This window comes from Tamandua tetradactyla, chromosome 8, assembly GCF_023851605.1.
Source record: "Tamandua tetradactyla isolate mTamTet1 chromosome 8, mTamTet1.pri, whole genome shotgun sequence".
Taxonomy (NCBI): domain Eukaryota; kingdom Metazoa; phylum Chordata; class Mammalia; order Pilosa; family Myrmecophagidae; genus Tamandua; species Tamandua tetradactyla.
Genome location: NC_135334.1, coordinates 22,298,690 through 22,321,305, shown reverse-complemented (window position 1 = coordinate 22,321,305; position 22,616 = coordinate 22,298,690). Strand labels below are relative to the sequence as shown.

General features: G+C 37.3%; 1 protein-coding gene across 1 annotated transcript in view; it reads left to right on the top strand.

Annotated features, from left to right (window-relative positions):
• Positions 1-22,616, top strand: part of UBE4A (ubiquitination factor E4A) — a 37,473-nt gene that overhangs the window by 10,647 nt on the left and 4,210 nt on the right. Inside the window, exons 4-19 of the mRNA XM_077112758.1 lie at positions 510-622; positions 1,495-1,647; positions 1,976-2,135; positions 2,460-2,662; positions 2,895-3,086; positions 3,789-4,122; positions 5,204-5,324; positions 8,559-8,863; positions 10,648-10,780; positions 11,818-12,005; positions 13,928-14,028; positions 14,113-14,226; positions 15,832-16,006; positions 17,814-17,994; positions 18,439-18,586; positions 19,855-20,012. Coding sequence (XP_076968873.1) covers positions 510-622; positions 1,495-1,647; positions 1,976-2,135; positions 2,460-2,662; positions 2,895-3,086; positions 3,789-4,122; positions 5,204-5,324; positions 8,559-8,863; positions 10,648-10,780; positions 11,818-12,005; positions 13,928-14,028; positions 14,113-14,226; positions 15,832-16,006; positions 17,814-17,994; positions 18,439-18,586; positions 19,855-20,012 — 2,779 coding nt within the window. The remainder of the gene's footprint in view (positions 1-509; positions 623-1,494; positions 1,648-1,975; positions 2,136-2,459; positions 2,663-2,894; positions 3,087-3,788; positions 4,123-5,203; positions 5,325-8,558; positions 8,864-10,647; positions 10,781-11,817; positions 12,006-13,927; positions 14,029-14,112; positions 14,227-15,831; positions 16,007-17,813; positions 17,995-18,438; positions 18,587-19,854; positions 20,013-22,616) is intronic.

The following is a 22,616-nucleotide window of genomic DNA, read 5'->3' as shown; positions in this document are numbered from 1 at the left end:
ATTTACAGTATTCCCTGGAATAGAGGGTTTATACCTCAGTGAAGCTTTTCATGTGATCTAAAAGCAGTATTCAGGCACAGTTCTAACTTTCATTCCCATTTTTATACTGACTGGGCCATATAACTGCTTGCTTTTACTGCCTTAGAAGGGAAATGACAATGATAACCAAACCCATTTTCTTCCCAAAGGTGACCTAAACATTCAGATGGAAGCCCCCAGGGGAGTCAGTGTTTTTCCTGTGTGCCCTATCTGTAGTTAAATTCCAAAGTTAGTGCTGTTGTCTTATCATAGGGGTTTGCTTTTTACACATCATAATGTTAGGTTTATAACAAAGCTCATGCTCTGTGACTGGGAGGAAAAAAATGTAAAAAATGATAGCTACTCCTGTGTGTATGAAGATCATTCTGGTATTACCTGAGGACTTGGAGTTTAAGACAAATGCTATTAAGGTCAGTTTTCTGAATTAGAAGCATTTTCCTTAACATATCAGATTAAAAACCATTTCCCAGGTGACCCAAGCTTGAAAAGTGGAAATGGCATCCCCAGCCGTTGTGTATATTTGGAAGAAATGGCGGTAGAACTGGATGATCAAGACTGGCTTGATATGAACAACATTGAGCAGGTACTATTCTCATGTTCTTTTCATAGGCCCTCAACAAAAATTGGCCATGCTTTAGAATTTTGCTCACCTTTCTCAAACCCTGACTTTGCTTACTTCCATCTCTAACACTGTGGTATCCTCTTTTGGAATGTTTTCATCTACCATGGCCCAATGTCCAAATCTACCCATCCTATAAGACCCAGTGAAAATGCCATCTTACTTATAAAGCCTTGCCAGGTAGTAGTTGTTACTCCCTCTCTTAAGTTTCCAGAATAATCGGTCTATGCACATCTTATAGCAGTTGTAACTTTCCATCTCATGTAGTGGCTTTTTATGTACCTGTTTTATCTCCCCTACTAGACTCTTGGGAGCACTGCTTATCTCTTTTTCATTTTTATATCTGTTCCAAAATCAGAACAGTGCTTTAAACCTTTTATAGGTACCTGATTGACATTAAATGAATAAAAGTATGAAGACACTTGACAAACTGCAGTTTAACTTTTTACATTTATTATCTTTCCATAAGTCTTGGTGAGGTCAGCAATAACATAGAGTAGTAGATTTCACATATAAATAAATTTAATCATAGATTCTCAGCACCATTCAACAAATATTGTTTACATGTATATTATGTGCAAGGAACTATACACTAGACACATGACTTGATTTAAGATAACTTTATATCTGCAATTATTCTCTAAAGTTCTGTAGGCAGAGCACTCTGAAATAAAAAGACACTGGGTCCTTTTTTCCCTTTACTCTTTATTCACATATTTTTGCCATACTTCCTATCCAGAGATATTCTGTCAAAGTTGCCTTTTATATGTTATGTTCTGAGATTAACATTACAATTGTTTAGTATTTTCTTTGTTTTTTTTTTTTTTCCTTAATAGGCACTCTTCACTCGCCTGTTACTTCAAGATCCAGGCAACCACTTGATTAACATGACTTCTTCTACCACATTGAATCTCTCTGCTGATCGAGATGCAGGGGAGAGGCACATTTTTTATTACCTTTACTCCTGCTTCCAAAGAGCCAAGGAGGAGGTAAAGGAATAATCCCCATGGAGCACAATATTATACTCTTGCATATGATTTAACATGTAAACCGGAAGGTAGAGTCAGTGTTTTTTTAACTAAGCACACTCTTAGTAAGAGAGCTGATAAACTCATTTCCCCTGAGATGTAAGTAGTACAATAGGCTAACAGATAGATGATTCCTTAAGCCAAAAGAATGAATATCCTGAATTTTCAAGTATCCACAGGAGAGCAATATTGTCTTGGGAAACAATGTTTCTCCCATTCTATGTTGTTTCTACCTTTGTTTCTGGTCATAGAGCTAGACTCTTCCCTCTCTTCTACATGCCATTTCCAGATTACCAAAGTTCCAGAGAACCTGTTACCCTTTGCAGTGCAGTGCAGGAACCTCACTGTATCCAATACCCGAACAGTTCTCCTCACTCCAGAGATCTATGTTGACCAAAACATCCACGAGCAACTGGTAGATTTGATGTTGGAAGCCATCCAAGGAGCCCGTGAGTACATAAGCAAGATCTGTGAGTGTGTACATTTTGATTTCCAAACTTAAAATTCCTCCAATTGCAGTAGAAAATCTCAGCCATTTTGGTTCCAGCATAGGTTAAGGAAGAGAGCTCACACTTTTGATCTTTGAAATTGAATACCAGTTAAGGTAGAAGGCTAAGTACTATTTCAGATTAGACAATTTCCAACTAATTGGTACTAGAAAATTGAAGTTTCACAGTGTAATTATCAAAAATATTGGTAGACTGAAGAGCCAGTGTGTAAAAGCATATAAAAATTCCTTTGGTTTCCTTTCTCTCCTATTTGTCTTCTCTTAGATTTTGAAGATGTTGCGGAGTTTCTAGAAGAGGTTATTGATGCATTGACAGCAGATGAGGAAATTCGAACATTTCCAGAAGTCATAATCCCGGTGTTTGATATTTTATTGGGCCGGATAAAAGATCTAGACCTCTGCCAGATCCTGTTATATGCTTATCTAGATATTCTCCTCTATTTCACTAGGCAAAAGAATATAGCGAAGGTAGGTTTGAAAGGTGTTACATGTTTAGTTAAGGTGGAGATTTAATACTTCATGCTTCCCTATATGGGGAGTGATTTTTGTTATCTCTCCTAATGTAAGTATTACCTATAGATTAAGAGAAAGATATATTTATTGATTGTTATATAGACTTAACTCTTTGCGGCTTTCCCACCCCATCATCTTTGATATCTCACAGTAAGGAAGAATAAGCAGGACTTGTCTTCACCCACAGGTTTTTGTGGACTACATTCAGCCTAAGGACCCCAGCAATGGGCAAATGTACCAGAAGACCTTGCTGGGAGTAATTCTGAATATTTCCTGCTTGTTGAAGACTCCAGGTGTGGTGGAAAATCATGGCTACTTCCTGAATCCATCTCGCTCCAGTCCCCAGGAGATCAAAGTACAAGAGGCCAACATCCATCAGGTGGAACTATATACCAGCCCCCTGATCATCATTTAAGTAGAGTGTCTTCAGAAAGCAGGTGCAGATACAGCTGCTTGAGCCTCTTTGGGAAGGCAGATTGATCTGTTTGGCTTTAAATGCCCTGTTTTTAGAATGCGCTAAGACCTATGTCCTCTCTATTTGAGCTTCTTAGCATAAATCGTAATAGAAATCTGGCCAACATGAGGCAGTAAATGGCTGAATTTGGGCTAGTTTAAGTCTCCCATTTCACATTTAATCAACACATTTCTAAAGCAAAGGTTGGCAGACTACAGCCATGGTCAAATCTGGCCTACCACCTGTTCTTGTAAATAGTATTATTGAACACAGCCATGCCCATCAGCCTATGTATTTATGGCTTGAGTTTATATATGACAGCAACGTTAAGTAGGTGCTACAAAAACCATATGGACTGCAAAGCCAAAAATGTTTATTATCTGGCCTTTTGCAGGAAAAATTTACTAATCCAGCTCTCAGTCACTCGGTCTGCATTTTGGCATCTCATCAAGAAATGTCTCATAGGTCCCCAGATATATATATACTGGAGGGTTGAGGCTTAGGAAGAGTGAGGGACAAGATTAAGATTAGCATGTTTTTGAAACTGCCCGTTGCTAAGGTTTGGGAGAAAAAAAATTAGGACTGTGAAATTGGAATGTTCTGTGGTTATGTTTTCTGGTTAAACAGTTCATGGCTCAGTTCCATGAAAAGATCTACCAGATGATGAAGAATTTACTCCAGCTCTCTCCAGAAACCAAACACTGTATCCTGTCCTGGCTTGGAAACTGTTTGCATGCAAATGCAGGCCGCACCAAGATTTGGGCCAATCAGATGCCAGAAATCTTCTTCCAAATGTATGCCTCGGATGCCTTCTTTCTGAATCTGGGTGCTGCTCTCCTGAAGCTATGTCAGCCATTTTGCAAACCCAGATCCTCTCGGCTTCTCACCTTTAATCCTACTTACTGTGCCCTGAAGGAATTGAATGATGAAGAACGAAAAATAAAAAATGTACACATGAGAGGTAGGGGGGAACCGTGTTTCTCAAAACAGTGTGTGTGTGTGCAGCACGTGTGCATGTGATGTCCAATGCATTCATTCCCTTATTCTTTTTCATGTGGTGAAAAAAGAAGATGAGGCAGAAAGAAGAGCTATTTTGAATTTTAAAAAGACACAGACTTAAAAAAAATCTGGTAGCTTTTGGATGCTGTGTGATAGTGAGACCCTTTCTCTAGATTCAGCAGCCTTGGGTATTCGTTCATTCTTTATAAAAGTGATTAAAGCACAGTCCCTGGCCTTTTTAAATTCAGAGGCTCCAGGAGAAGGCAGATATATTAACAGGAGATCATAATGTGGTATAGAACTAAACTGGAAGCACAGAGCAGGAAATGAATAACCAGTTCTGCAGAAGAAAAAGGTATGGAAATCTAATAGGTGGGTCTTAAAAAGAGAGTTGAGTTTTACCAGGCAGAAAAGCAACAGAGGGAATAACAAATACAAAGGTACAAAGCTATAGAATGGCTTGACTGAGGAATAGTGAGATGCTCAGTGTGGCTAGAGCAAATGGGAGGAGTTGGAAAGGGTGTGGGAAGTGGCAGGAAATGAGTCTTAGAAGGAAGAAGGTTGGGGCCAGACTGAAGAAAACTTGAGTAATACAGAGAAATACAAAGAAAATAAAAATCACTCATAATCCCAGTGTTCAAATTGAATTACTCTTAATTGTGTGTTTCCTTCCAGTATTGACTCTCTTAATTCTAAAAGTAATACATGCTCAAAAGCAAATAATCTTAAATACAAAAAAAAGCACAAAACATAGAAATAATCCATTGTTATCACTTGGAAAAATATATTATATTAGCATTCCTTTTAATTTTTGGTAATTTCCTGGTCAAAGAGATTTAATTGTACTTCTGTAGATGGCGTGAAATCTAAAGAAGTTTCTAAACCAGTTATATGATGGGATTTAGATTTTTTATTACTTTTTTAAAAAATATATCACTGGTAGTTGTATGATTATTGGAACTAAAGTAAAGGCAGACTAGTGACCAGGGTAAATGTCCGTAGTAATTGTCCAGCCATTCACTGTTGCTTTTAACTTATTTGAGGTTTGGACAAAGAAACCTGTTTGATCCCAGCTGTGCAGGAGCCAAAGTTTCCTCAGAACTACAACCTTGTAACAGAGAACCTTGTCCTGACAGAGTACACCTTGTACTTGGGATTTCACAGGTAACTCCTCTGATATTCAGAAGAAAAAAAATGTTTAGTTGTGTTGATAATCAGAAAGTTGATAGTGACTCTTAGAGGTCTCACTTCACTGTAAGGATTCCTGGTAGGATTTAGTAGGAAATGAACATTGTGTGCATTTATTTGTGTTACATGAATTGGTTTGTCGAAATGCTAATTTGTTTTCCATTTTTGACCTGTTATCTTTGTGTGTGTGTGTGTATGTTTGTGTATTCACCTGAATAGTCAGGGATCATTCACCTATTTTATTTAGGTTTTCATTTCTTCATATTCCAACCAGAAACTAAATATAATTGGGAACCAGTAAGCACTGTTTTTACTCCAAAGCAGTAGGATCATTCAGATGTACACCAATAAAGGTATGCAATCTTTAAGCAGAGCTTTTCTTCATTTAAAAGGGAAAAAAAAACCCACCTATACAGTAGTCTTTTATATTCATTGTACAAAATGACTTCTGCTGTAAGAACTTTGACACTCAATTTTTTTATTTTAACAATTTAAGATCCCAGCTTTTATAACTTTTTTCTATTCCAAAAACCCTCATCAAGTTTTTCTTTAGGATGATATGAAAACCAACTTTTCTGCACAATTCACTGGTATTTTTTCATTGTAATAAAATCTCTTTAAAACAAAAAACAAAACACCAGAAAGGAAAATCCTCTACCTATCATAGTTTCTGCAAATTTAGAAATGTACTTCTCAGTTTTATAGCTGCTTTAGCTATTTCAGACTCCAGATCTGTTTTAAATGTGTATATTATATCCACACTCAGCAGAATACTCCTTCATAAACAGCAACTTGGGGAAAGAGATCTGAGAAAAAGATACATATATTTATGAGTACTATGAAACATACATGGCCCAGTGAAATATGAGGCAGGAATACCTACAATAAGATGTTTTTTTTATTTAAGAGTTCTTTCACATGTTTGTCTTTTTTTAAACAACCACTTCTGAATATTAGAATGAATCTGACAGTGTTCTGGAACAACAGTAATCATAGAAAAACTGTTAAGTTTTTAAAAATATATTTATACCTGTCATTCACTTTTCCTCCTCTAAATGCTGATGACAAATGTCAAAGAAGCAAAAACCAGCACAAGTGGGAAGACCATCAAAAATGGTGCTTTCAGATATGTTTAAGCATTTCAGTGTGTACAATGGTCGTTTCATTTGACACTTTTAGTAAAATGCTGATGCAGTGCAACAAATATGCAGAGCGCTTTCTTTCGTGCAGTCCACAAAGAAGATAACTAATTTTTTAAAGTTGTGAAATACAAATGATTTTTTTAAAATCCAGGATGAACAAGTTTCAAAATGCATGGTCTTCTGTGCATGAGTCCATTTTCTTGAACTCTGAAAGAATAAAGTGGTAAGAAAACAAGAAAAAAATGCTGCATTCTCTGATCTCCATTTTGCTGGTCAGTGAGTGCTTTATTCTGGCGTATAATGATGGTGCCATCTGCCGAGTGGATGAGCTATTCCTATGGCAGGTAGGCAGATGCTGTACAACTTGAAGACTGTAGCTTTGTTTTTTTGGAGTCTGCAAGTACTGACTATCAATGAAGAGAAACACTGAGGGGTTAGGATTGTTGACAACAATTCCAGTCTTGTCCCTGTGGCTCAGTACATGCAGAAACTTTTTCTTAGTTACCATGATGAAACTCAGATTTGGCTGGAACAGGCCTAAAAAGCTCCTGAGATTCCTTCCACCTAAAAAATAGGTGACAGACAATTTTTTCAGTGTCATTCCAATATTGAAAGAATGGAGAATGAAATCCATTACCTGAGTTCAGCCAGTTGTATCCCCTCTCATAGACTATTATCGAGGCGTGTGGAACTGTACCACAACCTTCTACAAAAGCCCTATCGACCTGTTAAAACATTTTAAAGTTAAATTCTAATATTTTTCTCTAAATTTGCAAATTTTTTGATCACTGTCTTCCTGTTGCCATCTGGGAAAGTGGAATTGTTTGCATTTAAATTTCACTTTTTGCTCTTGAATTTTCCTTTTCCTGCTGATGAAGAAAGCTCTGTTCTACAGTGTAGAAGCAAAATTGCCAGAATTAAGGAAATGTTAATAAGGGATTCAGATGAGTCTAGGACCACAAAAGGGCTATGTAAGGTAAAGAGGATTCTAGGAGTGTGAAGATTTGAAAACTAGAGTGTACGACCTCCCCAGATGGTTCTGTTCTCATTAGCCATACGTCATTCTGTAATTGTCTTTTCCTGATTTAGCTAATTGTGACTATAAGTAAATAAGGAAGAAAAATAGCAACTCAGTCATAGTGATACTCTATAGACAGAATTTAGAAAGGAATATTAGGCATAGCAAATTTTCATGCCTTTTTGGGACACTTTAACAAAGAATCTGTCCTAAACCCCTCATTCAGCAAATTTCTGGAAAAATGAAAATAATGAAATTGTGTCTTTTCCAGAAATATTTTGAAACCTAGACTCTGTGTTTTCTCAAAAGAATAGCACTTACTAGAGTTTTCTTGTCACTGACATTTAAAATGATTCAATAGCTAATATTCAGCATGTGCTTAACTCATTCAGCTCCATAGATTCAAACATAGAAAATGGACGTGTACTAGTTTCCTTGTATCAACTAGCCCTTGTTATTATCTGCACAGCCAAAGGAAATTATTTTGGAGTGTACACAGAGACAGTTCTCCATAACATTGAATTGTGGGTCTTTTATTGAAGAGCATTTGGCTGACCCTCTGTGAAAAATAATTTAATTTTACATTGAACCACAGAGTCAGAAGCTACATCCCGGGTGGTTACTAGTTTACATGTGGTCATGACTAATGCAGAGTCCCTTTTCACTAGCTTAGTTCTCTATTAACCATAAAAAGACCATCAATAGAAGCCTATCAGAGTATAATCATTTGCATTTGTGTGGTACAAAACCAGTCAGCTGACATCTTGTGCTTTGCCTAGAGGTTATTTATTTTACATTCTACAAACTGGTCAACCAGGCTACTCTTCTTTGGATGCTGTTCATCTGAAGGCTGCTAACTATTTGTAATTGGCTTCAATTATATTAAAAACTTGATGATTTCCTGGTCCTATGCTTCTCGTCTCTGTGCCTTTGTGTCATAAGAAGTGCAACTCCTTATATCCTAGAAGAGTATCTAGAATAAATGAGGATTTATAGATAGTCCCTATATGAGCCGCCCTGACCCAATCTCTTCTGCTTCTCCGGGGGCAGGTTGCATGATCAGATGGTAAAAATCAACCAAAATCTGCATCGGCTGCAGGTTGCCTGGCGGGACGCTCAGCAAAGTTCTAGCCCTGCTGCTGATAACCTCCGTGAGCAGTTTGAAAGACTGATGACCATCTATCTTTCTACCAAGACCGCCATGACTGAGCCGCAGATGCTACAAAATTGCCTAAATTTGCAGGTGTCCATGGCTGTTCTTCTGGTCCAGCTGGCCATAGGCAACGAGGGCTCACAGCCAATAGAATTAACTTTTCCTTTGCCAGATGGCTATAGCTCTTTGGCTTATGTGCCAGGTAAGCAGGCTCTCCCTTGGGAACTTCCTATTTATAGCCTTCTAAGTTTAACTGGGTCACTGTGGAAGTTTAATCCTCAAAATATCCTTCCATAGTTAATCATTCAGTTGTTTTTTGAGAAACAACTTGTAAATGTTGTCTGTAGGTGAAAGTATGGAGGGACTGACAGCTTAATCCTCAGCTTTGTATCCCTACTACAGTCAGGGTTTTCAGAGCTATTAATTTCTGTCATCAGTATTGCTTGTTATTCAACTTACGTTATCTAACTTTGTCTATTTCTTTCGAAATAAAGTCATCTCCTGTTGGTTAACCCAGAAGGGAGGAGGAGATTTTGTGAATATGTTAGGGAGGGGGTAATTGTTGTCCATTAAATCAGTTTTTATGTTCTTGATCACTGTATTAATTATCTGTTGCTACATTAAAAATTACCCAAAATACAGCAGCTTAAACAACAAACTTCTTATCTCACAATTTCTGTTGTTTAGAAATATGAGTGGTTTAGTTAGGTGTTTCTGACTCAGGGTCTCTCATGAATTTGCATTCAAGCAGTCAACCAGTACCGTAAGCATCTGAAGACTTGACTGGAGCTAGGGGAGCCACTTACAAGCCCAGTCGTGTAGTTCTTCGCAGGCCTCAGTTCCTTGCTGGCTGTTGGCCAGCAGCTACTTTTCCAAGCCACATGAGCCACTCCACAGTGTTGTTCAGAATATGGCATCTGGCTTCCCGCATAGCCAATGGTCAAAATGGAAGCTTCAGGCTGTGGTAGCCTAAACTTGGGAATAACATCCTGTCAGTTCTGCTGAGGTGTATTTTTTATCCTTGGACAGTGTTGAGGAGGAAACTATACAATGGTATGAATCCCAGGAAGCAAGGATCATTGAAGGGCCATCCTGGAGGATGGCTACCATAGTCATTTTTTATCCTTATTAGAGATTCTCCATATATTAACAGGTTGTTTAAACCACAACTAACCTTGAGAGTGAAAAAAACTTAGTATACTTTTCTTAAACTCGGTAACTGGTAAATTTTTAACACTACACTGTGTTAATGGTATTTACTATTCATATGTAATTTATCCCAATTTTACATTTGAAAACATGGTTGCCCAAAAAGGTTCATACACCATTCACATATTTACTTGGATAAAAATGAAAACTGACTGTTCTAGTTTGCTAGCTGCCAGAATGCAACACACCAGAGATGGATTGGCTTTTAATAAAAAGGGATATTTCATTAATTCTTCAAAGGAAAGGCAGCTGACTTTCAACTGAGGTTCTTTCTTGCGTAGGAAGGCACAGGGTGATCTCTACTGGCCTTCTCTGGGTTCTAACAACTTTCCCCGGGGTGATTTCTTTCTGCACCTCCAAAGGCCTGGCTGAGCTGCGAGTGCTGAGATGAGGTATGCTGAGCTACTTGGGCTGTGCTATGTTGAGCTCTCATTTAAGCACCAGCCAATGAAGTTAAACATCATTCATTGCAGCAGGCATGCCTACTAGCCAACTGAAAATGTAATCAGCAACAGATGAGGTTCACATACCATTGGCTCATGTCCACAGCAACAGAACTAGGTGCCTTCACCTGGCCAACTTGGCAACTAAATCTAACTACCACACTGACTTATTCTTAAAGGAGATACTACATTTATTATATTAATTTATCATTATTCCTAATGGTACATGATATTTGGTTTTTTTAACCTTTTTTAAGGAAGCTGAAAGAGGAATTTAAATGTAGTCCAGATAGATAGATGTTTGGTTAATTCCAGTGGATATTTTCTTTTTCAGAATTTTTTGCAGATAATTTGGGTGATTTCCTCATTTTTCTACGCCGCTTTGCTGATGACATCTTGGAGACATCAGCAGATTCTCTGGAGCACGTCCTTCACTTTATCACCATTTTCACTGGAAGCATAGAAAGGTGAAGTAGTGACAGCTTGGCTGTGTCACTCTTTAGAGCTGCAAAACATTCAGAAGACTTCTAAACCAAGAGATAAACAAGCCTGAATCATAAGGGGTTGCCTTCAGAAGTTCTGTTAACATTAATGAATCACCTGACCATCCTTTTGGGTAGCCAAAAAGCCCACTCTTGAGAGGCATAATAAGCAAAGGACTTTGCCCACAGAGAATTTGAAACTGCATATAAGGTACCGATGGGAATTCTACTGCTAGTCCCTGGTTAAAACATGTACCATAATGCAAGGAACCTTACTAGTTGCAGGCAGGTTCTAATATTCTTCTAATAATTGTATGACAGCAAAGTTTGCTCTGGGTTGGATGAGCAGTAAAGTTAGTTAAATATTCATTCTGATCTCCAGTCTTCTCACTTATATTCTAGTCCTCTTTCCGAAAAGAAGATACTCACTGTGACCTGTAGAGCTGCTTTGAATTTTTTGGTGCCTAGGCCAAAGGAAACAGAAATTCTAGGTATTTAAATGAAGATTTACAGGAAAGAAAAAGAGAGAGTGGTCCATAGTCCCCTGAGCCATGTCTGTGAGAACTAGGTAGAAGCCAATCCTTCACTGGACTGAGCAAACCTAATGAGAAATCTTTAGTCAACAGTATTTGTGTAATAAAGAATAATTGTATGCATTGTGGGCAATAAAGAATAATTGTATCCTGGCCTTACTCTCAGGTAGCTTGGAAAGTCACATTTAACCTAGATGAAACAGAATACTATGCAGTAAAAAATATATTATAGCGCAGTCATAAGGAATGGCTGAGCCCTAAGTAGAAATTTAAGTGTTCACCCCTATACCTGGTAAGCTGTCTTCTCAAAAACTAAATGGTGTGCCATGTATTATACCAGAAATTAGCAAATTTAAAACTGCAGAAGCAGATATGTTCCTGTAATGGTGGTATAGGATGTTTTGAATCCTCATGTGGAAAGAATAAAGTCATAAATTTGGGAGTTAAGTTTTCTGCCTCTGTTCATCTAGCTTTCTACCCTATTTGCAGGATGAAGAACCCCTATCTAAGAGCCAAACTAGCTGAGGTATTGGAAGCAGTGATGCCCCACATGGATCAGTCCCCAAACCCCTTAGTATCCAGTGTGTTCCACCGGAAACGTGTGTTCTGCAACTTTGCATATGCATCCCAACTTGCAGAAGCTCTTATCAAGGTCTTTGTGGACATTGAATTTACAGGTAAAGCAGGCATGTAGCTGGGGTCCAGCATGGAGAAGTGATCCCAGTGGATTTTGATCAGTTTGTGCATCAGCAGAGAAATTATCAGCCCCCATGCATTAAATACCTGCTGTGTGCCAGCCTTAATGCTAAGTGCTTTTTTTTACATTATCTCATTAATTGGTCATCATCTGAATTTTATCCCAATTTTACATTTGAAGACATGGATGCCCAAAATTTTAAATTATATGTCCATGTCATACAATTAATAAATGATAGAATCAGAGTTCAAACCAGGTCTGTCTCACCTATAAAAAAAAATTATATACTCTTATCGACTTTATTTTATTGCTTGATCAAATAATATTAAAAAAATTAAACTGTCCAATAAAAATCTAGGTCCTTATTTTTATTTTCTGCCTCAGATTTCATAATGGTGGATGATGAAAGTGTGCTGATTGAGAGATGCTTTTACCTTAAGCAGAATGACTATCAGATTAAGAATACCACTGAATAGCATACCTGAAAGTGGTTAAAATGGAAAATTTTATATTGTATATGTCACCACAACAAAAAGTAAAAAAATAAAATTAAAAACCCAGCACATTAGAGTAAACCATAATGTAAAACTGTGGACTTTAGTCAATAATATAATTATAATAATATTATTTCATTAGTTGTAACAAAGTTATAGGAGAAACTGTATGTGAGGGGAGGGTATATGGAACTCTGTACTTTTCTGCATGCTTTTTCTGTAAACCTACAGTGGCTCTAAAAATTTTTTTTTTTAAAGGAAAAAAACCGGCCGGCAACATTCCCTTTTGCTCAGCCTTTTAAGATCTAGCCCTGAACCCCTATGCTTGAATAAACAGCACCCCATCTCAGCCAGTAAATAGATATGTTAAGCAGTTAAGATCTATTTTTAAAAGGGATGTCCTACCATCCAATGATATATATTACCTATATTTAAAGAGGCAATTAACAGTTTACTGGCTACCTTTCCAGTATTTGAATAAACAGCACCCCATCTCAGCCGGTAAATGATATGTTAAGCAGTTAAGATCTATTTTTAAAAGGGATGTCCTACCATCCAATGATATATATCACCTACATTTAAAGAGGCAATTAACATTTTACTGGCTACCTTTATAGTATTTGAATTTTGGCTCACTGCTGAGCCCTAGTTTTCTCATCTGTAAATTGGGTCCTCATCTGTAAATTGGTTAAGTGAAATAGTGCATGTAATCTTCATAATACATAAGGAGCTGTGTAATAAATCACTTTGATTATCTCACTGTATGACCATTACAGGGTTGTAATGGTAGGGCAGGTATTATAATTTCTGTTTTATATCCGGGGGAGTGAAAGTTGAAAAATAGATTGAGAGACTCACTTAAGCAGAGCTAGAATGAAAACCTAAATGATCTGACTCTATATATCCTACACTCTTTTCCTCTGTTAATATGATCCAACCAGAGTCCTCTGGTGATGTCTTTGGTATGTCAAAAGCAATATAAAGCTTTGAACTTTAGTTTCTTGCTTGATTTTCAGAGTAATCAAGAACAGTTTTCTACACTGTTGCAATGTGGACTATTAAGAATGTGGGCTTTGTGTCCTGTATTACACATGGCTGTCACTGCCACATGGCCAGCTCAGGGCCCTCATTCAGAGTCTGATAGGGACTCTGCATTTGGATTTAGGAGCATTTATTTCCCTTGGCTTTTAGTTTGCAGCTTGGTCCTTGTCCCTTGCTGAATGAATTGTCCTTTATATCTGTCTCCCCTCCTGTTCTGAAAGTAAGATCACACCTCCAAGGCTTTAGAAACTCTCACTGCAGAGTTTGCCAGTAGGATCGACACATTCAGAATAAAAGAAAATACCCATATATACTCTTTTTCTACTAGCACCACCTTTGCTGAGTCTTTGCTCTTATCTTACTCTAGGAGACCCCCATCAATTTGAACAGAAATTTAATTACCGCCGTCCTATGTATCCCATCCTAAGGTACATGTGGGGGACAGATACCTATCGAGAGAGCATTAAGGTAAGATTTCTTGGTAAAAGCAGTTTTTCAAGTGGGAGTTGTGGTTTAATACTAAAATTTTTTTTCTTGGGGTGGTACTTACAGGATCTGGCTGACTATGCCTCTAAGAATTTAGAAGCCATGAATCCCCCTCTTTTCCTCCGCTTTCTTAACCTACTAATGAATGATGCCATCTTCCTTTTGGACGAAGCCATACAGGTAAAAAAAAGAAATAGATTTAATTGCCCCTACACTATCAAATCACCATCAGTACATAAACACAGTAACACACCTAGTGTCAGTCTTGAACATCAGAAATTTGTGAGTAATAGCAAACTGTCAAACATGCCATTACAGACTATTCTAGGTTGTTATTCCATTAGAGATCAAGATCCAGGGGCATTGAAGTCCCATAGGCTGAGATGGGTCCTCTGGCTGAGAGCTAGAAAGGCAGTATAATGAATCCAAACTAGGGTACACTGGCAGAACTAGTTATTATAGAAAGAAATCAGAGGATCTTGGCTTTTTTTTTTTTTTTTTTTTTTTTTTTTTTAAAGGAAAGACAGAGAGAAGGAAGGAAGGATAGAAGGAAGGAAGGAAGGAAGAAAGGGAAACATTTTCTTGTTTTATTGTATTCTGTTTCTCCGTTTTTGTTACATGGGCTGGGGCCGGGAATCGAACCGAGGTCCTCCGGCATAGCAGGCAAGCACTTTGCCCGCTGAGCCACCGCGGCCCACCCAGGATCTTGGCTTTTGATTAGTGACGTTCAATCTTTTTCCATCCCAACACCTCAGTAACAGTGGCTAAGGCAATCCGTTCTCTAATAGGTTATAGTTTTTTACTACTCCTTGAAAAAGATCTCTGGTTTGGGTTATTTTTTCATATAAAGACTCCAAATTGCCAGTGCTCTTCATCTACCCACTGCTTCCCAAATCCTTTGCAAAATACAACTAGCTGCCTCTCAGCTCCTTGGGTATATCATTTCCTTAACTATCTGTTATGGAACTGCTTATTGCTTCTATCAAAAGTTCCCTTCCCGATGATGGGAGTAAGAAAGACAAAGATCTATCTCAGCCAAAGGGAGATGAAGAGTAAGTCATGAAGGTAGCCTACTGGGTTGTCATGAGCTCCTCTTACTCATAGGCAATCCCCAGAGTAATTAATATTTGATATTTTTATATTTATTTATATTGATGAGAAAATTTGATCTCCTACTTCTTGTCACAGTTCTGTACTTTAAGATTTAAGGTAGGTATTCTTATCTTACACAAAGAGAACAAGTCTTGTTTTATAAACAGATCCTTTTAAGCAAAAGCTGTGTGACAAAGAATGAAGGAGATGGTATTTTTATAGGACTGAGTTTAAGACATTGTTCATTACAACAGCAAGAATGCTGAAAGGCAGAGGGTTTTGAATAATTGGGGTTCTCCTTTTAGAAATTTTGCATATTTGATAGACCTTTGATTTCTGGTAAGCAGTTTTTTTCTCTTTTTTATTTTTATTTTTTTTTATATTTCAGAAAGAATTCATCTTTTTTTACACCGGAGCCTGTTTGTTTGGCTTTGCCTGGGTTTCATATATTATATTATTTTTCCTCCTATTTCACAAAACATACTATTTCTACCTAGGCAGAAATAAATCTATATGAAGCCACAGTTTCTTTTTAAACTTAAGCCCTCTGCTGAAAAGTAAAGATTCCTGCTTCTTATATTGTCTTTGGTTTTCTAGCTTAGTTTACTAGACTTTAAGGTGGTCCTCTTAAACGTCATTTTCTCTTTGTTTGCACTTTCTTCTTCTGTTTGATCCCATGTCTGGTTTCTGTAGTATTTGAGCAAGATAAAGATTCAACAGATCGAGAAGGACCGAGGTGAATGGGATAACCTGACTCCTGAAGCCCGCCGAGAGAAAGAGGCTGGCCTCCAGATGTTTGGGCAGCTGGCACGTTTCCATAATATCATGTCCAATGAAACAATTGGTACCCTTGCCTTTCTCACATCAGGTAAGAACATGAAGCACTGCTTCCCCCAAAACTGTAATGGTCAAGGTCTGCTTCACTTGAGCAATTAGTCCAGCTGAAACTAAGAATTCAGACTGGTGACAGTATTCTCTACAGTCCGAGATGGAAACGAATCATTAGAGATGCTTCCCAAAAACTGATGATGCCCATTGTTGACAAAGGAATGAAGAAATGGTCACCTTCACATAGCTGCCAAAAAGCACAAGTTGGTATAATCTTTCTTGAGGGCAAATTAGCCATATAAAAGTGTGTATCTACATGTGTGTGTGAAAAATATGCTTGAGCTCTGTTTAAATGTAGTAGATCAAACAAAGACTTTTACCTTACTCCCTCTAGAACTTCACTGTCCAGTTCAGTAGCCACTTGCCACTTGGGGCTATTGAGCATTTGAAATGTGGCTAGTCTGAATTGAGATATTCTGTAAGTATAAAATGTACACTGCAAGACTTAATCTTAAAAAAAGAATGTAAAAAAACCTCGTTAGTAATTTTATATTGATTATATATTGAAATGACAATATTAGTGCCTCAGTTAAATATAAAATGAGAAGCAAGGAGCACTAGACATTTGGGGAAATCCTCCAACGTGAATGAAAGAACAGATAATAAATGAAAATTTTTTTAACTTTAAAAATGAAACTATACTATTCTCAGAAGGATAAGAGACTTTAACATTTAGGAAACAACAAAAAGCTAATAAAAAGGAGTATTCAAGATATAAAACATAACTTTAGAAATATAAAATTTCATATGAAGAGCTAGAAGATAAAGTCAAGGAAATCTATGAAAGTGCAACAGAAATTAGAAAAGAGGGAGAAGAAAAATAAAGCACTTCTAAATAGAGAAAAACGGAGAGGAGAAAATTTTCAGACATAATACAAAAACTTCCCAAAGACTGAAAAAACAGCTTCTGAATTGAAGGGGCCTAATAAAAGTGTCCAATACAGTGAATTGAAAAAAACCTACACTATGAAACAGCATTGTGAAATCTCAGAAAATTGGGTTAAATGAGGCTCCTACAAGCTCCCAGGGGAAAAATCAAGTCCTATACAATGGTTTAAATATCAAAATGGCTTTGAACTTCCCAACACTGACTATTTTTTTGCATGGGCAGGCACTGGGAATCGAACCCGGGTCTCCGGCATGGTAGACAAGAACTCTGCCTGCTGAGCCACCATGGCCTGCCCCCCAAAACTGACTTTTGAAACTGGAACTTAATACAACCTGCCTTCAGATTTCTGAGGGAAAATCTTTTTTTTCCAGTTTATAATCCTGTAACCAGCCAAACTATCAGTTCAGTTTGGGCGTAGAATAGGGACATTTACAGACATCAGGATATCAATTTACTTCCAGTGTACCCCTTCTTGAGAAGCTACAAAAGAATATACTCTGTCAAAAATGTAACTGTGTAATCAGGATACTATGTAGCTCTGCTGTGAATGATGTTTACATAGTATTAAAGATATGAACTCTTAATTGATTACATATTGGGGGGAATTTGTATTTAGGGGAAGGAAACAGGAAGTAAGAATGAATATATGCATATGTGTGTAATATGGGAAAGCTAGAGGGATATATATCAAAATGTTAACAGTGCTTATCTCTGGTTAGTAGGTTTGATTTCTTTTGTTTCTTTTGCTTGTCTGTATTTTCTAACATTATTGCAGTAAAATGTATTACTTATGTTATAAAAAAATAAGTCCTCAGAGTTCTTCAGGCCAAACTTTTAAGGCATGATAAGTAAAAGATTTCTATTGATTGAGTTTTCAGATACTTTGGCTTTTTTCCAGAGATCAAATCACTCTTTGTGCACCCCTTCCTGGCTGAGCGCATCATCTCCATGCTTAACTACTTCCTGCAGCACCTGGTTGGCCCCAAGATGGGGGCCTTAAAAGTCAAGGACTTCAGCGAATTTGACTTCAAACCACAGCAGCTGGTTTCAGATATCTGCACTATCTACTTAAATCTTGGGTACCTGAGTTTGGAATTGGACAAGCCACGGGGGATGATAATATTTTAATCTGAGGTTTTGATAGTGGAATGGCTGGTTGTTAATTTTATGGAAATGGAAAAGAAATAGTTAATTTCTGGTTGGTTGATGAAGTAATCTTTAGTTTTAAAATAATGAGATTTTATGTGACTTGGGTGGGACATTATGTAGGATTCCCAGCATCCTACCTTGGTCTGTACAGAGATAAACTTTACTGGCTGTACCACTGTTTGGAAAAGTAATGTTTCTTTTATGGCCAAAGGATACTTGATAGGCTTACTAGAAAATTAGAACAAAGTTTTCTATGTCAAAAGAACATTCATAATTTCTAAGTGATGGGGAGCCTTGTTCCACAACCAATACATTATCTTCCCTATTTGACCTATCCCCTGATGCACAGTTTCTTTCTGATGCTGACCTTCCAGGGATGAGGAGAATTTCTGTGCTACTGTGCCCAAGGACGGACGTTCCTATTCCCCGACACTCTTTGCACAGACAGTCCGAGTCCTGAAGAAAATAAATAAGCCTGGAAATATGATTGTGGCATTCAGCAACTTGGCAGAAAGAATCAAGGTGAGGAAGAGGAGAATTTGTTTGCTTATATGTTAAATAAAAATCACATTGTCAAAAAAAAAGTCACATTGTCACCTCAGCTGTTCTTTTAACCCTATTTCAGGGGGATCAAAGAAAGCACTGCCTTGAGAAATGTAAACAGCTGAGTCTTCTTGGTCTGTCAGTACTTAGAACTACCATATTCTTATTACTGTTACTCTTTCTGATGTAAGGGCAAGAATAGAAAAATGATATAAGAAGCTACTATTAGAAAAATGTACAAACGTTTTTATGAAGACTTTTATCGAAAGACTTGAATATGTAAGTTGTAAATGCAGAGGAACTTTTTACAATAGTGTTCAGGATCAATAAGTTTTTAGTCATTGATTTTTATTGATTTTCTGTTCTCTGTATTTATGATTGGCTTATTTTAGAATATGCATATATTTTTAAGATTAAAATATTGTCAGCTGATCCCTATAGTTGGAGTATGACAGACTTCCATTAGCAGTTGTAGAAAAGGAAAAAAATCATAGTACAAAAGTCTAATAGAAAACTTTGATAGTAATCTTCCCCTTTTTTTTTTTTACATGGGCAGGCACCGGGAATCGAACCCTGGTCCTCAGGCATGGCAGGCAAGCACTCTTACCTGCTGAGCCACCATGGCCTGCCCGTAATCTTCCCTTTTGATTCACAAGTTACTTATTAAGTTGGGCTTCATCTTTGCCCAACTTAGCCAGATGGATTTCTGAGGAACTAGAAATGTGAAGGAATCAAATGTTGAAACTACTTTTAAACTCCTTTACCTGTTTGGTGCCTAATTTATGTGTGACCATTGAAAATCCTATTTTCATATGTTAAGTTTGGTTGCTGTTGAGATTTATGTACCTAACACCACGAACTGCTTTTCATACAGAGGTCACATGAGAGACTCTGTAATTATGCAAATAATAACCTCCCATACATGTCTCCTTTTGAATTAGGGCATGTACAACAAAACAATTGCCAGAAGGATATTGTATGTGTACTTCTTTTCCTGCTAACACTTAAATCCTTCTCCAACATGGTTGCTAGCAGCTGAGCCAAATTGTTATTTTAGAGTTAGTGTTCAGTGCTAAATTTGCTCCTATAATATCCATCTTGGTCTTGAAAAAAAAATAATAAACTGAGGTTTGTCATTATTTGCCACTGTCAAGGGTTACTGAGAACCAAGACTAAGGTAATCACTGAGCCTTCTGAATTCAGCTGCACCGTAAATTCACCTTAACTACTGGGTGTTTTGTGCTCAGTCTCTTGCAGACCTCCAGCAGCAGGAAGAGGAAACCTATGCAGATGCCTGTGATGAGTTTCTGGATCCCATCATGAGCACACTGATGTCTGACCCTGTGGTGCTGCCATCTTCCAGAGTCACTGTGGATAGGTCTACCATTGCCAGACATTTGCTTAGGTATGCCAGTCCTAAAAAGCAGCCTCAAGAGCATAGATGTACATTTGTCTGCTTTCATCTCTTACCCCATAGAACTCTAATGTTCTGTGCCCCATATTGTTGATTCATTGAAGTATGAGGGGGGACATTTTTTTTTCAGTTTTTTTTTTAAATACCAGAAACACCAAACAAATGCAAACAGTCTTAACTTTTGATCATTCTGTTCTACATATATAATCAGTAATTCACAATGTTATCACGTAGTTGCATATTCATCATCATGATAATTTCTTAGAACATTTGCATCTATTCAGAAAAAGAAATAAAAAGACAACAGAAAAAAATTCATATATACCACACACCCCACCCCTCCCCCTCATCGATCACCAGCATTTCAATCTAAACTTATTTTAACATTTGTTCCCCCCTATTATTCATCTTTATTCCATATGTTTTACTCATCTGTTGATAAGGTAGATAAAAGGAGCATAAGACACAAGGTTTTCACAATCACACAGTCACATTGTGAAAGCTATATTATTCTACAATTATCTTCAAGAAACATGGCTACTGGAACACAGCTCTACATTTTCAGGTTGTTCCCTCCAGCCTCTCTACTACATCTTGAGTAACAAGGTGATATCTATTTAATGCATAAGAATAACCTCCAGGATAACCTCTCTTTGGAATCTCTCAGCCATTGACACTTTGTCTCATTTCACTGTTCCCCCCTTTTGGTCGAGAAGGTTTTCTCAATCCCTTGATGCTAGTCTCAGCTCATTCAGGATTTCTGTCCCACGTTGCCAGGAAGGTCCACACCCCTGGGAGTCATGTCCCACATAGACAGGGAGAGGGTGGTGAGTTTGCTTGTTGTGTTGGCCTGGAGAGAGAGGCCACATCTGAGCAACAAAAGAGGTTTTCCTGGGGGTGACTCTTAGACCTAATCTTAAGTAGGCTTAACCTATCCTTTGTGGAGTTAGGTTTCATATGAACAAATCCCAAGATTGGGGGTTTAGCCTATAGCTTTGGTTGTCCACATTGCTTGTGAGAATATCAAGAATTCAACTTGGGGGAGTTGAATATTCCTGAGGGGGACATTTTGATAAAGGTGTATCACTTGATTGTTAAGATTTAAACATCCAAAACAAGACAGCCTTTTGAGAAATGCTGGCTCTAACCTTATCTCTTCTCCCTTAAGAAAATAATTTCTATCAGCATATGTTAGATATAAATCTAACAAGCTGGAATATAAGCTTATCTGTGATTTTATTTTAGGTGTAAAAATATAAACGACTGAAGTTTCTTGTTTTTTTGTTTTGTAAAAACAAATTGAGTTTTATTAGGAATACTTAAGGCATATGGAAAATTAGAAAAAATATATTAGGAATCAATATTGCCTATACCTAGATTTAGGTAACATTAATGTTTTGCCATATGTGCTTCATTTCATTTTTTAAATAACAAGAAATTTACATAACTTACAGTTCACTCATTTAAAGTGTATAATTCATTGGGTTTTAGTATATTCATAGAATTGTGCAACTATTGCTTCAGTAAATTTTAGAACATTTTCATCACTCCAAAAAGAAACTTCACACTCATTAGCTGTCATTCTCTATTTCCTCTTAACCCCAACAGCCCTAGGAAACTACTCTTCTACTTTCAAAGACAAAGGTTTTTTAAAAATTCAGATTTTATCCTATATTTACCACATGGATTAATCTCACTGTGGCTGCAGTTGTACTCAGCAGTATCAACCATGAATTTTCCCAAATCTTGCTTTTTTTTTTTTTTTTTAAGACAGTCTGCCCCCTGATACTTACAAGAAAAACTGATGGTGGCAAAAACTTATTAGCTACTTAAGCAGCCTCTTTTAAGTGCAGCATTAGATAGAAATGGGTACTGAGAGAATCTGGCTAAAATTAAAAATTGACCCAAATTTAAGGAAATACTGTTTTTTAAAATATTGACCAAAAAAAGAATTTTCATGGTACTTAGTATTAAACATTCACTGTGTACTTAATGCTGTGCTGGGTGGTTTGTCTTTTCCAAAGTGTCAATGAAAATGTATACTTTATACTGCCTTCAGATTCCAGAGAACAGATATATTAGACCTGAAAGTATGTTATAAACCTTCTTACCTACAGGACCATAGCATGCATTTACTTGTATAGCAATTTGCTAGCTAAATCCAAGGTCTGTCTATAAGACTTTGTCCCTTTTTACTTAAAACTATATGCATTATAAATCAAACATTTTACACCATTTCAAGAATCTGTCACTTTAAAACCATGAACGGCTCTTTACATTGATCTCTGTGCTTTGGGAAATCTACAAGTTAGGGACAGAAGAATAGCATTTTTAACCACTGGAATCAAATATCAACTGAACAGCTGTGTGGAGATAAAGTTTGTTAAGAGGCAGAGGCAAAGTAGCTAAGTAACTTGTGCCTTAAGAACAAAAACAGGGCGGGCCACGGTGGTTCAGCAGGCAGAGTTCTTGACTGCCATGCTGGAGACCCAGGTTCGATTCCTGCTGCCTACCCATGTGAAAATTAATTAATTATTTAATTAAAACAGCACCCTCCTTAGTCACTCCTTTTCTCTCATTCTCTCTAACCCCAAG